This window comes from Kogia breviceps, chromosome 1, assembly GCF_026419965.1.
Source record: "Kogia breviceps isolate mKogBre1 chromosome 1, mKogBre1 haplotype 1, whole genome shotgun sequence".
NCBI lineage: Eukaryota > Metazoa > Chordata > Mammalia > Artiodactyla > Physeteridae > Kogia > Kogia breviceps.
The window spans coordinates 64,703,199-64,716,012 of record NC_081310.1 but is presented as its reverse complement, the minus strand read 5'-3'; the positions used below and the strand labels follow the sequence as shown (position 1 = coordinate 64,716,012).

Here is a 12,814-nt window from a genome sequence, read left to right as displayed (position 1 = left end):
GGTATTTATTCTTCTAGAATGAACTACCAGGAGTGAGCCAAACTGTCTGTCTCAGTCATCTCCCAAGATTTCATTCATTAAAAAAAATCTGCTAACACATCTGCGTGTATTTTTTTTTCTCTGTATGTTTGTCATGTGCTATAATTACTTATGGGGTTTCTGGTGACATCTTAATTAACTACAGAAGAAAAAACTGAAGATATAACTGTACAGTTGTTCGCAGGTTATTCTATGGAATATGTGGATCTAACTGTTAATGTAGATGGTTATAAAATCTTTTTAAACTGAGAAACATATATGACTTTTTTGTTCCTTGGTCATCAATCATATGTCGTTTGTTCTTGCTATGATATTTCATTTTAATTAAGTGAATTAGTCAGCTCAGACTTTTGAATGATCACAGCCTATTTTGGGGGGTTGACAGGGGAAATTTTAATACATAAGTAAATTTCTAGGCCTTTAGTTCTATGGATCATATTGGCATAGTTTTTGTTCTCCAGCATTTTGGTTGTACCCAGAGTACACAAGGAGGGTTTAGTAACCTCTTTGTTTGTACCTCCCTATAGTTCTGAGAATGCTACTGGCAGGACATGGGATATAAATGAAGGGAAGGACCCAGGTCTGCAGAAGCCATGAATGAGCTGGTGGGAAGGTAGATCTTCTAAGTCGGCCAAATCAGGGTTTCATGATGGGCCATCCAAGCCAGTGTACACTCAAGCATCAAGACTGGGGTAAGATGTGGGTTATAGCTGATCGACAGTTTAGGAGCAGGAAAGCCATGTCTTGGATCCAGGAGGTCTGTAAACATGGGAGAAGCAGGTCAGAAGCAAGAATTTTGCTCCCTTTAACCCTAGTGCCCAGAGCAGTACCTGGCACATAGTGGTGATCAATCAGTATTTGTTGAATGAATGAACGAAATAAGACTTTAGAGATCAGGGACTCAGAGAAGAAGGCTGGACAATAAGCTGTCAGAAATCTAGGCAAGAAATTGAGATGGAAAATATTCAAATCTTGCATCGACCCTGGCCCCCCCCTCCCCCACCCAAACCAAGTCTCTTCTCATGGGGACCACAGAGCTGTCTTGAGTGAGCCTCTAACCTTCTCTCGCCATGAACACGGGATGGGGTGGGAGGGGTGCTTGAAGGGCAGGCAAAGTCTCTCACCTGACATAAATTGATGGAGACATTTCCATTTCCCTTCTGCAATGGCTCAGATTTGGGAACCACTCCCAGTTCTCTGACCTAACTCAGAGGAACCTTGGCCCTACAATCATTCAGGAAATAGTCATTAAGATGTCAGACACGTGCTAGTCCAGTTCTCAACTTCAAAGCAGATTCCTAAGCTCCCAGATCTTGAATATGCCATTATCCCAAGGGTGTGGCTGGGCTCCTTGGAACTAATCCAGAGCCACAAGAATTCCATTTCCATACAGCTCTTCCGCCAAATCTGATTATAGGGGACAGTTTAGACTATTTTGAGTAAGGTGGGTACACCACTGCTTGAATCCTTTCTAATCATCTGTCTAGGCTACTGAAGACAATTTGTGGTATTAACTTGTCCCTGAAAATTTAGAAGCTGGTTTCTCCATACATAGAATATACATTTTTTGCCTTCAGCCCTTTGTTCTTTCTGTCTCTGAACTCTCCTACTCTGATCTTATTGCTGGCAAAACTGAAGCTGTAGCTGTGATAGGCCCAGGGAAGTGTGCCTGCCCCCTCCCTGCCTGCCCACCTGCCTATCTTTGAAAGATACCTCCAGGCTGCCACTGTACTACTGGGTCACACAACCAGCAGCAACCATCATAGGCAGAATCTTTTTCAAGTCGGTTCTCACCTTGGAGATTTTTTTCCCCTCCTTCTTTTAACACCTTCCCCAGTAAATCCCATCCATCCTCTGGCTTATCTGGGTCAGCAAGGGTCTGATTTTATGCATGGCACTGTCAAGCCATAAATCCGCTGCGGCTTTGCCTCTCTATCCAGCCGGTCTGCTTCTGTCAGCATCAGCAGAATGCATAATAGAAAAAGTAAGCCAGAAAGGCTAATAACACTCATCTGAATAAAATAATCTCTTTGGCTGCCTCAGTTCACTTCATTTTAATCAAGGTACCAGGCAGGGATTTAGGTTTAAAAATCTAGCCTCCTCCTTGTCACTAGTTTCCTGTCCAACTATCACTAAATGATCCCTTTTATTTTTTTTTATCCTCCTCATAGTTGGGTACTCAATAATCTATATTGAATGATGTATTTGTTTAACTCATCTGGGTGTTCGTATACCCTCACATGTATGTCTGTTTTTAAAAGTGAGAAACCACATTCTTCTTAGATGTATGGACATTTGCCATCTTTATATACAGACTGACAGGTTTGATAGGAATGTTGGGAAAGGGGGCTCGGTGGAAGTTGCCGAAGCATCTAGGGTTCTGGCAATCTGGGCTCCCTTTGGCTTCTTTCCTGTCTACCTCAGCACAGTTTCCTCTGTAGAACCCAGGACTGATCCTTCCACCTTGCCCTCTGGCAGAAGGACAGTGGAAGATTAAATTCTGCTCTCCTGTTGGTATCTCCCTCATGTCTTCCCAGAGACTTACAGCTGCTTGGTTAATTGCCTGTTGCTGCGGTCTGATCCCAACCATTATTTGCTGAGGGCTGTGCATTTGCAGCAGGCTGAGCTCTTGGCCCTGGCCCAGGGCCGGGTGAGGAGCATGTTGGAAATTGCTGAACGCTGAATCCTAGTTTGTTTGGAAATAAAAATAATGATATTTCTTCACATTTGTATAGTGCTTTACTGTTGATGTAATTCTTTTGCATTCATCATCTCATTTGAGCCACACAACAGCCCCATGAGGTGGGCAAGTCAGAGACCACTGGCGCAAAAGGAAACGCACCTCAGTAGAACAATGCAGAAGCTCAAGCCATCTGGTAACGCTAGGCTTGTGTCATGCAGCCCATCTGCAGAGCTGTGAACATAGTCATCATTAATTAAATGGCACCTTAGGCCAGGAGAGCTTGCAGGACTTTACAGTCATGCTTTGAAGATCTTTGGGGAGCTAGATGTACAACAACAGGACGTGTCCATTTTATAGATGAGACAACTGAAACTGAACAGAGGGGGTATGGAAAAAAGGGGAAGTGTTCTGTCAAGGCCAACTTGGACCTTTATGGAGTTAGCTCTTCACCTTAGGTATTTTATAGAGAAATCCATTTAAGGATTTGTTGATTAAGTTTGTTGAACGTCCATAAATAGTCTAAGTTGAAGGAGAAAAACTGGGCTAATGTATTTGAAGCTAATGATTCAGCTGTGTGGGTTTAGCTCTTTCAGATGATCATTTACAATGATCGTTCTGTGGATGCATAGTTGGCTCGTGACTTTCTGAGCCTCCCTTTTTCCCTGTTTTTTTTTTGACTCCAGAGTCATTCCCTCTCAATTACAGTATTACGTTTTCTTGATCTTCCTCCTGAAAAAGTTTTTAAGTAATAAAAATACTTCTGGATATTTTGTCTGCTTTTTAGGGATTAGCGTTTGAGGAGGTTTGCAGCTGTTCAGCACATGCCTAAGGGACGCAGACCCTTTTCTTTAAATGCCCAAGTATCACAAAACCTAAGATTCCGTGGGTGGGGGAAGTAAAGAAACTGTACGAACAAATGATAGATGGAAAAGATATAAAGACAAATTTCAATCTCCTGACCAAACGAAGTTCTCTTGGCCCTAGCAGCCCCAAATAAAATCAGGCTGCAAAGCTGCTAAAGCAGGAAACCACTCTCGCAGAACCTTAATTTGCTCCCTATGAAATCACGTCTCGTTGACTTGCTCATTTTCCAGCCTGAAGTGTGTTTTGCCTTTGTTCATGCTGGCTGGGAAAACTGCCTCTACAGTGGAGTTGTGTCCCCCTCCTACTGCATGCCCCACACCTCTCCTTCCCCACCACTACCCCAAAATAAATAAATGAATTAATTAAAACACCTCCGTTGGAAGGAGAATAAGTCTGAGAAAGCATACAAACTCAAAGAGCCAAAAATATTGTATGAAAACTACAGTAATAGTAAAAAAGAGTGGGAAACCCTGGGAGAAACAGACAACAGAGTCTAGTAATTTTTTTTAGGGCCATAGACTCCTTTTTTAAAATAAAAATCTTACATAGAACTCCCATATATGCAACAGATCAAAGCAGTGTTTCATAGGTGTAAATCTACTTTTAAAGTGCCAGTTTATAAAGAGTACTTATTACAGAGTTAAGCAGTAGAAACAATGGGGCTGGGTTTATGAACCCAGGTTATGAATCAGAGTTGCAGTTTTATATCAGTTTCAGCATCCAAGTTATTTCAGGTTCTGGTTTGGGTTGCTCAATATCAAGAAATCCCGACTCACGCAGACGAGTTGTCATAATCTTGAGATAGTTTTAAATTGATTTAGATGCTTGAAAAAGAAGGATGTTTTCTGTTTTAAAGTTGAATCACTGACATTACCCAGAAGCTATTCCTAGTCTCCTTCATCAGTATTAATTGGATAAATGGAAATGTATAATAAGCTTTACAACAACTGATAATGAAATGAGATGATATTGAGCGTGTATATCCTTACTACGCAACTGTGGTCTACCATGAACCCAGCATAGGCCCCTAAGCCTTCTGCGGCACGTAATTGAACTTGACCACTGTGTGTCAAATCATGTGCTCACCTGAACAGCTTTACTCAAGGAGGCACACAGGTTGAATTAAAAACTAAACCTGTGCAGAGCAACATTCATTCTAATTGATAGCACGTTTTCCAGCAGTCAGGATACATGCATTGATTCTTTATTCCAAAGCTTGCATATAACAAAGCTCACCTCAGCAGCCCATGAGACATTGTGGTGGTATCTACTGCAGGGAAACGGGGTTCTGGGTCCTTTACATATTTCAGTGGGGGTTGTTCACTTGAATGGGTATATTACAGTTGTTTGAAACTGAAATATGATTCTCTGTAACTCCAGCATTTCTCAGAACACATTTTAAAGCTTCTGCTCACTGAAACTAATAATGGCTGTCCCACCACATGCTGTAAGAATGGAAATAAATACATGCAGTAAAAGTTTTTGTAGCACCTTAGAAGTTTTTAATAAATATAAATTTATGAGTGTTAAGTGATAAGGCATTTTAAGAGTCACATTTCTGCCCATCCTTCTTATTAACTCATCTTTGTTTACTCAGGGGTCCCCTTGGGAGTTATGCTCTGCATCCTCTTGCACGGTGTTGAACCGATTTTGCCTCTCCTGCCTCACTTGTGATCTGTGATGTACATTGGTGAGCTAGGAGGCCCCTTGTTCATACCTTTAACCTTTTGTTATATTATAGGTCTTTCTTCGTCTCCTACACTTTACTGTGACATCAGCACTTTTATAACCACTAAAGCTCCTACTACTGTACTTTGTTCATTTAAGATACAAATGTTTATACATTTATAAAATTGAATTGTAGTATTGCTTTTATGTGTTTAAAGCACTCTAGAAGAACAAAGAGGGACCACCAACCCACATTCATCTGCAAAAAACAGATTGAAACCAGTTGTAAAGTTAAGGTCATGGGAGATCTGCCCTTTTAAAAAGCAAGTGTAATTGCCTGGTATATCCCATGCTTACATCCCATGTCCTCAGACATGGATGTCTTGCCACCCCCCCAAAATTAGATTACTTAGGATTTTGTAACTGAGACTGATCTGGAATCAATTTGAAAGTTTTCTTGCAGTGGAAACATCAAATATTGCTGAATTCTTGTGCTCAGATCTCACCGTTTTGAGTTTAGGATTGTTTCCTATTTACCTTTTTTTTTTTTTCCAGATGCTAGAAATTTTGAAAGGAGTGAACTAATTACATGTATCTATCTCTCTTAGCTAGTATATATTTTTAATTTCCGTAGAAATCTTTTAATTTCCCTAGAAAGGTAAGTGGATACAATTGTTCCCACAGTGGTCAGCACATACATGTTAGGGATTTTGACCACAGAAGTGTGGTGCCTGGGGCAGCGGGTGGGGGAGGAGTGCAGGTATAAAACAGTTTCAATTTGGACTCTAATATTCATTGGTTTGAAGCAGCCTGTTGGTGCTGGTCAGGCAGATATTTTGATTTAATGGTGTGTTCAGAAGCCAGAACAGGTGTGGTGGGATTATTTGTTAATAGTTACCTTACAACTGAACTGAAAGAGCCCTTCTAAGTTGAATTCCATACTCTACAAGTCACAGGTGCCTGGCAGCAGGAAGGGAGGCGGCGCAGACTCGCACTTTCTTTGCATTAAGAGTCTGTCTGTAGGGAGGGGAGAGGGGAAATGGGAACAAACTGGTTGTGATACTTTGCAGTGATTACAAGCATTCTCTTTTCAATTACAGGGCTTGTTCTTGAATGCCAGCATTGCCACTTTTTAGCTATGTGACCTTGAACAAGATATTTAACCTTTCTTGGTCCAACTTTCCTCATCTGCTGAATGTGGTTGATAACCCCCACTTCATCAAGTTGTGTAGAGTTCAAGTTAAACAACATGATTATAGGGCCCAGCCATGGGCCAAGTACACAGTAAGCGCTTGATAAATAACCCCTACCTTCTGTTTCTCTCCTTTAAGAAGTCCAACTTGCAGATGCAAAACTTTGTGTTGCTTAAATTAGTGCTGTGAGCTGATTATGTAATCAATAATTCTTTTGGATCACAGCGTTTTCAGTAGAAGTGAGCATCTAGGTTGGGTGGTTGGGTGCTTTACTGCTCCACTCAGGCTGTAAACATCTTTGGAACACATGTGTTCAGATACGGGTTTATGCTCTTGGTTGTATGGGACATGAGAAAATGGCTCAATCAATGAAATCAAACCTCTGTAGATGTGTTCTGTGGGACTGAAGAGTTTTCGGTGACTTTTTTTTATGGCAAATGCCTCCACAGGTGTCTTCATTGAATCCTACGAGAGATGAATGTGTGAGGATTTATTTAGTCTGTAGTATAGATTTTTGTCTAGAGACTAACTTTTCTCTCTAATCCTAGACACAAACCAAATGATTTAGTGGTTGAGGTCATGGAATTTGGAGTCAGAACTTCTAGAATCATTCTAGTCAGCACAGAACTGTGGTTTTGGTCCCTAACTCCCTTTTACTGTCTCTGTGACTCCTTACTAGCTGTGGGCAAGTGACAACCTCTCTGAGTATATATATATATATATTTTTTTTTTAATCAGTAAAATGGAGATAATGTTAGTTCTTTTCTGACAACAAAATGATGGAACTTAGATGGGATAATGCATATAAAGATTTTACCAAGTTTCTAGAACATAATAGATGCTCAACAGACAATCTTGCTTCTTCTTCTCCTCTTTCCCTCTTCCTCTCTCCTCCTTCTCCTTTTCATTATTCTTATTTTCTCCCTTTTTCCTCCACTGAGTTTTTAGAAAAAGAGAAAACTAGAGGTGCAACTTCAGGAAAGACTTCTTTATTTCTTGTTTGGCTCTGATTGCTGTGATTTTGTGACCTGGACTGTAGTCATAGATGTTGGCCCTGCCTGCTTAATCAACACTGATTTTTTTTTTTTTTTTTCTTGCTGTTTCTCGCAGGAAGGATCAAAATGTTCTCTCTCCAGTCAACTGCTGGAATCTCCTCTTAAACCAGGTGAAGCGGGAGAGCAGGGACCACACCACCCTGAGTGACATCTACCTGAATAATATCATTCCTCGATTTGTCCAAGTCAGCGAGGACTCAGGAAGACTCTTTAAAAAGGTAAATAGTTATTTCTAGTCAAAGACACAGTCTTGTAAATAAGAGAAAGAATATCTTGTTGCCCCACTTAAAAGGCTTTCCATGGGTCTTGCCCTGCCACGTACTTATGGAGAAAAATATTGAATTGGCTTTTGTTCTTCCTTTCTGAGTTGAATTTATAGTAGCTCTGAGAAAGTAACCATTTGCAAGGTACAACCCCAGGACTGGCAGCATAATTCATAATTTGCATATATTAATAATGACTGTGTTTGGTTGATTTCCTAAGTGGTTTGTGAAGCTGTTGAGATGCAGAAACCTTCTATGTCATTTCATGATTTCTTCTTCTAGTTCATTTAGCAAATCCATGTATGTTTATGTTTTTGGTTTAGTTCTCTTTCCAAGTTCTCATTTTGGCCAAGGTGAACTCATGAATTTGATTATTCTTATCATGACGTATCTTTGCCTTTGGGTCCCTGAATGCTTTCTTCCTTTTTTTTTTTTCTTGGTATCCCAGGTGGAATTCAAACCCATCCCTGAATGCTTTCTGGAACTCAGTTGTTTGTCTCAATTCCTTGGGTGTATGTTGAAAAATTTGTCTAAGGAAAAACTCAAAATTTATTGTGATAATCTTAAGAAATTTATACCAAATTCACCTTACCCGTCAGTAGTGGAACTAGCCTTTTGGAAACCCAAGAAGCTCTTTTCTAAGCTCTCTCAACCTGAGCTCTTAATGGAGTCATTTATTCATGACTTTTGGTTACAAATGGTGGCAAAAGCCCCAACCATTGTACATGATATACCATGCCCAACATTCAAGCTCTGACATCCCCAGAAGACTTTTTAGAAGGTGAATAATCTTCCCACAAGTGATATGTAAAAAGAGTATGTATAGAGGGCTATCATTGGTTTCATATATAGGGAATTCACTGGTTCCCAGTTGACAAAATCCAGTGTTAAAATTTGACACTGGGAGAGAATGGACTTCAGTAAACAGGACTGTGGTCGATAGTAGCCTTAGTTCTTGGTCAGTTTTCTAATTCTTAACATTAGGAAGTATACAGATCTCAGTAGGTCTGGAATTAGAACCCAATTTCTTCTGTTTATACCAGCATGAAAAAAGAACTGCTTTAGAATCATCCATCTACATAATTGCATCTGTGAAGGGGCTTTCCCTGTGTCTTACAGACAGGATATTAAGGGTACAATCATCTCAGAATGAAAAGAAGGAAGAGAAAGATAACTCCCTGCAGAGCTCAATAGCTATTTTTAGTGGCCCGGCTGTGCTCTGGTTGGGCCCCTACTTGGTTTAGGGGCGAGGGTACTTTTCACTGTCTCCTCATGCTTCTCAGCATCTGCTCTAGCTTGCTTGTCATTAACTTGAATCATTCTGCAACACTTGATGATGTTGTATGTGACTAAAATTAATGACTATAGTTAATAATACTGTATTGAATACTGGAACTATGCTAAGAGAGTAGATTTCAGGGGCTCTTTTCACACACACAAAAAAGGTAACTATATGAGGAGATGATATATTAATTATCTTGACTGTAGTAATCATTTCACTGTCTATGTGTGTATCAAATCATCTTATTGTACACCTGAAATATATACAATCTTTATTTTTTAAAAACATATTTTTTAACCAGTTTAGGTGGAACCTTGACAGTGATTAGATACCACTTCTCTACGATCTTGACAGCCACTTAGACTATCTTGAGAAGAAAAGGGGTTGATGGATAGATCCCTCCTCCATTTTCTCTGCTTATCTGAGAAAAACTTTTATGAGACATTTTCAGCTATCTAGACTTCACCCAATCTCTCAGCTCCCTTTTCTCCCAGCTTCAGAAAGTTAGAGAAGAACCAAGCAGAGAGAGTCTTGTAACCCCTCCAGATCTCAGAGATGTTTATGCCAAAGGCAGCCATCTATCAAAGACATGTTCTTGGTTCCTCAAATGCCATTCACATTTCACAAAAAGCCTAAGTGCACAGCATGTATATAAGACATGGTGTATATCCCTACCCACTCATGAATGATATTCCTAGCTGTGGTCTAAGCATTGACCTCCTTAAGCCATGCATTTCTGTGCTGAGGGTGTAAGGAAGAAATTCTAATTAATCACAGGACTGTTTATATTTTACATTTCATTGAAGAAAAGGGCATGCATGTATCATAGGCTTACAGCTAAATGCATTTTTACAAAGTGAATACACCTGGTAACCATCTCCCAGATCAAGAAACAGAATATTTCAGTACTCCAGAAGTCCCCTCATGCTCCCTTCTAGTCACTGGGGGGTTGGGAGGGGTGATCCCAACACACAAGGACAACATCAGTCCTGACTGTCCACAGCAGAGATTAGTTTTGCTTGGTTTCATACTTTATATAAATAGAATCATGCAGTATGTACTCTTTTGTGTCTGGTTTCTCTCATTCATTATTGTATTTGTGAGATTTGTTCATATGGTTGTATGTTGTTGTGGATCATAGGATCTTCTCTTGATCATTATAACTTTTCATCAGTTAAATTATAGTTGATTAGAGATATCCATAGGATTGTCAAATAGCCAATGTTTACTATCCCACAGGGTGAATAACCTCTTTTTTCTCTCCCCTGGCATCCAGTGTACACAGAGAGAACTCTAAGGTAGAAGCTGGCTTGGCTGATTGTAAGAATAGATTAATTCTTTTTGGCTGGGTGAGAGGCTCTCTGCTTTCTAGTTATGGACAAAGAAACATTTCTCTCCATACCTTAAATTTTCAGTCTCTTTTGTTTAGAGTATGTTGCACATGAAGAATTAGAATCCCACTGGTTGAGCTATAATAATCGGGTAAGAGAATTGAGGAATGTCCCTGGTCACCCTGGAAGTTATGTGAAGCTTTCTGGGGCTTACTTTATGCTATTAGAGCAGAGCCCTTCTCTAAGGGACTCTTTCCCTTCTGCTCAGCTTTGCCAGTAACTCTGAAACTCTGGACAATTACTTCTCTTTTTTATGCCTCAGTTCCCTCAAGTTTAAGGAAAAGTGTTTGGGCTGTAAGAGCTCCATGCTGCCTTAGAAATCGAATACACTGTAATTGTGTGATGACAAAGGCATCCTACACTGAGGGCTTCCTTCCATTTGTTGGATGACCTTTGTTAAATTGTGATAGGTAGGCTACAGTCCCCAAGATAAGAGCGAACAAAAGTGGGCCTGCGTATGGAGAGGGGGCTAGCTTAAGCAATGGAAGACCACATTTCTTAAAGAATGAAACATTGTTTCAGATTCTATTATCTATGATGGCCAGCAACCAAGAGGCACCACACTGAAATCCAAATATATAAAATAAATATACCTCTTATTTTACCCGTAAATTTGGTTCCAGTAGCAAAAGGAAAACTCACATTTCTCTGGAGACACAGGCTTCAGAAAAGATACCTTTATTTCTGGTTCAGCTATGGACATCTGTGAAAATTTACCTGCGTTTTAGTGAACTTGAATCTGCTTGTCACTGGCAAAAGTCATGGGTTTTATTCCTTAAAATTTTTTTTTTTTATTCTATAAAACTTAATGATCCTTTGGCAAAGGCTATAATCATCAAAACCAAAATTTTTTGAACGCTTATGTGCCAGGTAATATGTTAGGCACTTTGTATGCATTATCTTATTCAATCCTTACAATACTTCTATAAGATGGTTATTACTATTATCCTTATTTTATGGAGGAAGAAACTGAGGCTTAGAGAGATTAAGCAAAAAAAGAAGTGAGGCTAGTATATTTGAATATAGTCATCTGGCTCTAGAACCTAAGGTTTTCCACCTACGTGTTCTATTAGGCCTCTCTAGGTGTTGTATGTAGAGTAGAGAGTACTCTGGATTTTCTTGCTCTTTTTCATTGAATTCAGATATTTCACTTAGTTATAGAATTAACCTAATCTTTTCTTTAGCACACAACCCTTCAAAGGGTCTGGAGGTGTTAAACATCAACATTGGGTTGTTTCTCCTACCTGGTGTCTGGGCAAGCAGCTGGAAGTTGAGAATGAAATAGGGCAGCATGTTTTTCTCCCCAGGGGCAGAATCTCTAGTAAGAGGGAAACAAAGACTCATTAAATATGAGAACTGACCAAAAATCTGGCTCACAGCTAACTCAGCTAATTTGGGGATGTCAGGGTGGCTGCACAATTGGCCCTTCTATGCTACTGACCCCCCTTAAGAGATGCTCCCTGCTGGCCCTCTGGTTTGTGGTTATGTCTGCTGGGACATATTTTACACGTTGCATGAAGCCCTGGTAGAGACTCCTTTAGCTAAATATAACATCTAGAGAAAGTAACCTCCTGTCCACAGCTTAGAAACAGGCCCACTTTGTCTAGGACTCCAGGGAAAATTGTGCCCGTTTGGTGCTCCTGACATCTCCTTTCATGCAATGAAAGCTCAGTCTGTCTAACCCCTGTTGGAACCAAGGTCTGGGGAAATATTATTGCTGCCACCTTCATTTGTTTAATGTGGTGACTTTAAAAATGGGGGCCAAATACTGCCAACTCTGACTCCCAACTCCATCTCGTCTCTGTGAGAGACATGTTCTAAAGGATCCCACCAAGAATAGAAATCATTTTTCTCACTTTCTCAGTTTAAATTAAAATAAACTTGGGTGTGCTTTTTCCCACTGGGGAGAAGACAATCCTGTCCTCTCCTCCTCCTTTCACTTAGCTGGGATACCCTAAAAGTACATCCAACCTGGCTTTTCAAGTCACTGTTTCTAGCCCTTAACAGCTGTTCACACTTAGGCTTGGAAACCAATCAATTCAGACAGTCCTAAGACTCTGAATTGCATTCTTCTTTTTATGGCATTTCAGGTAACTGTACTCCTGTTTTACCTTGATTACCCTAAGGTTCTATGGCAGAAAGTCAGGTTAAATTGAGAAAGCTAGGTCAGATTCCCAATAGACCAGTAGTTCTTAACTTCTTCTTTGCAAGAGAGTCACTTGGGAAGTTCTTAAAAAAAAAATCTTTGTGACCTTGAAGAGACAAAGATTTCTTAGGATATAAGAAGCATGAACTATAAAAGAAAAACAAAAGGTAAAATGGACTTCATCAATTCTTGGACTTTTGCTCTTAGAAAGACATTGTTAAGAAAATGAA

The 12,814-nt window shown here is 40.0% G+C and overlaps 1 protein-coding gene across 12 annotated transcripts in view; it reads left to right on the top strand.

The window, feature by feature from the left end:
* SRGAP2 (SLIT-ROBO Rho GTPase activating protein 2) overlaps positions 1-12,814 on the top strand; it is a 240,734-nt gene that overhangs the window by 115,375 nt on the left and 112,545 nt on the right. For all 12 annotated transcript variants that reach the window (XM_059070876.2, XM_059070914.2, XM_059070844.2 and 9 more), the window contains exon 4: positions 7,558-7,720. In XM_059070876.2, the coding sequence (XP_058926859.1) occupies positions 7,558-7,720 (163 nt within the window). The remainder of the gene's footprint in view (positions 1-7,557; positions 7,721-12,814) is intronic.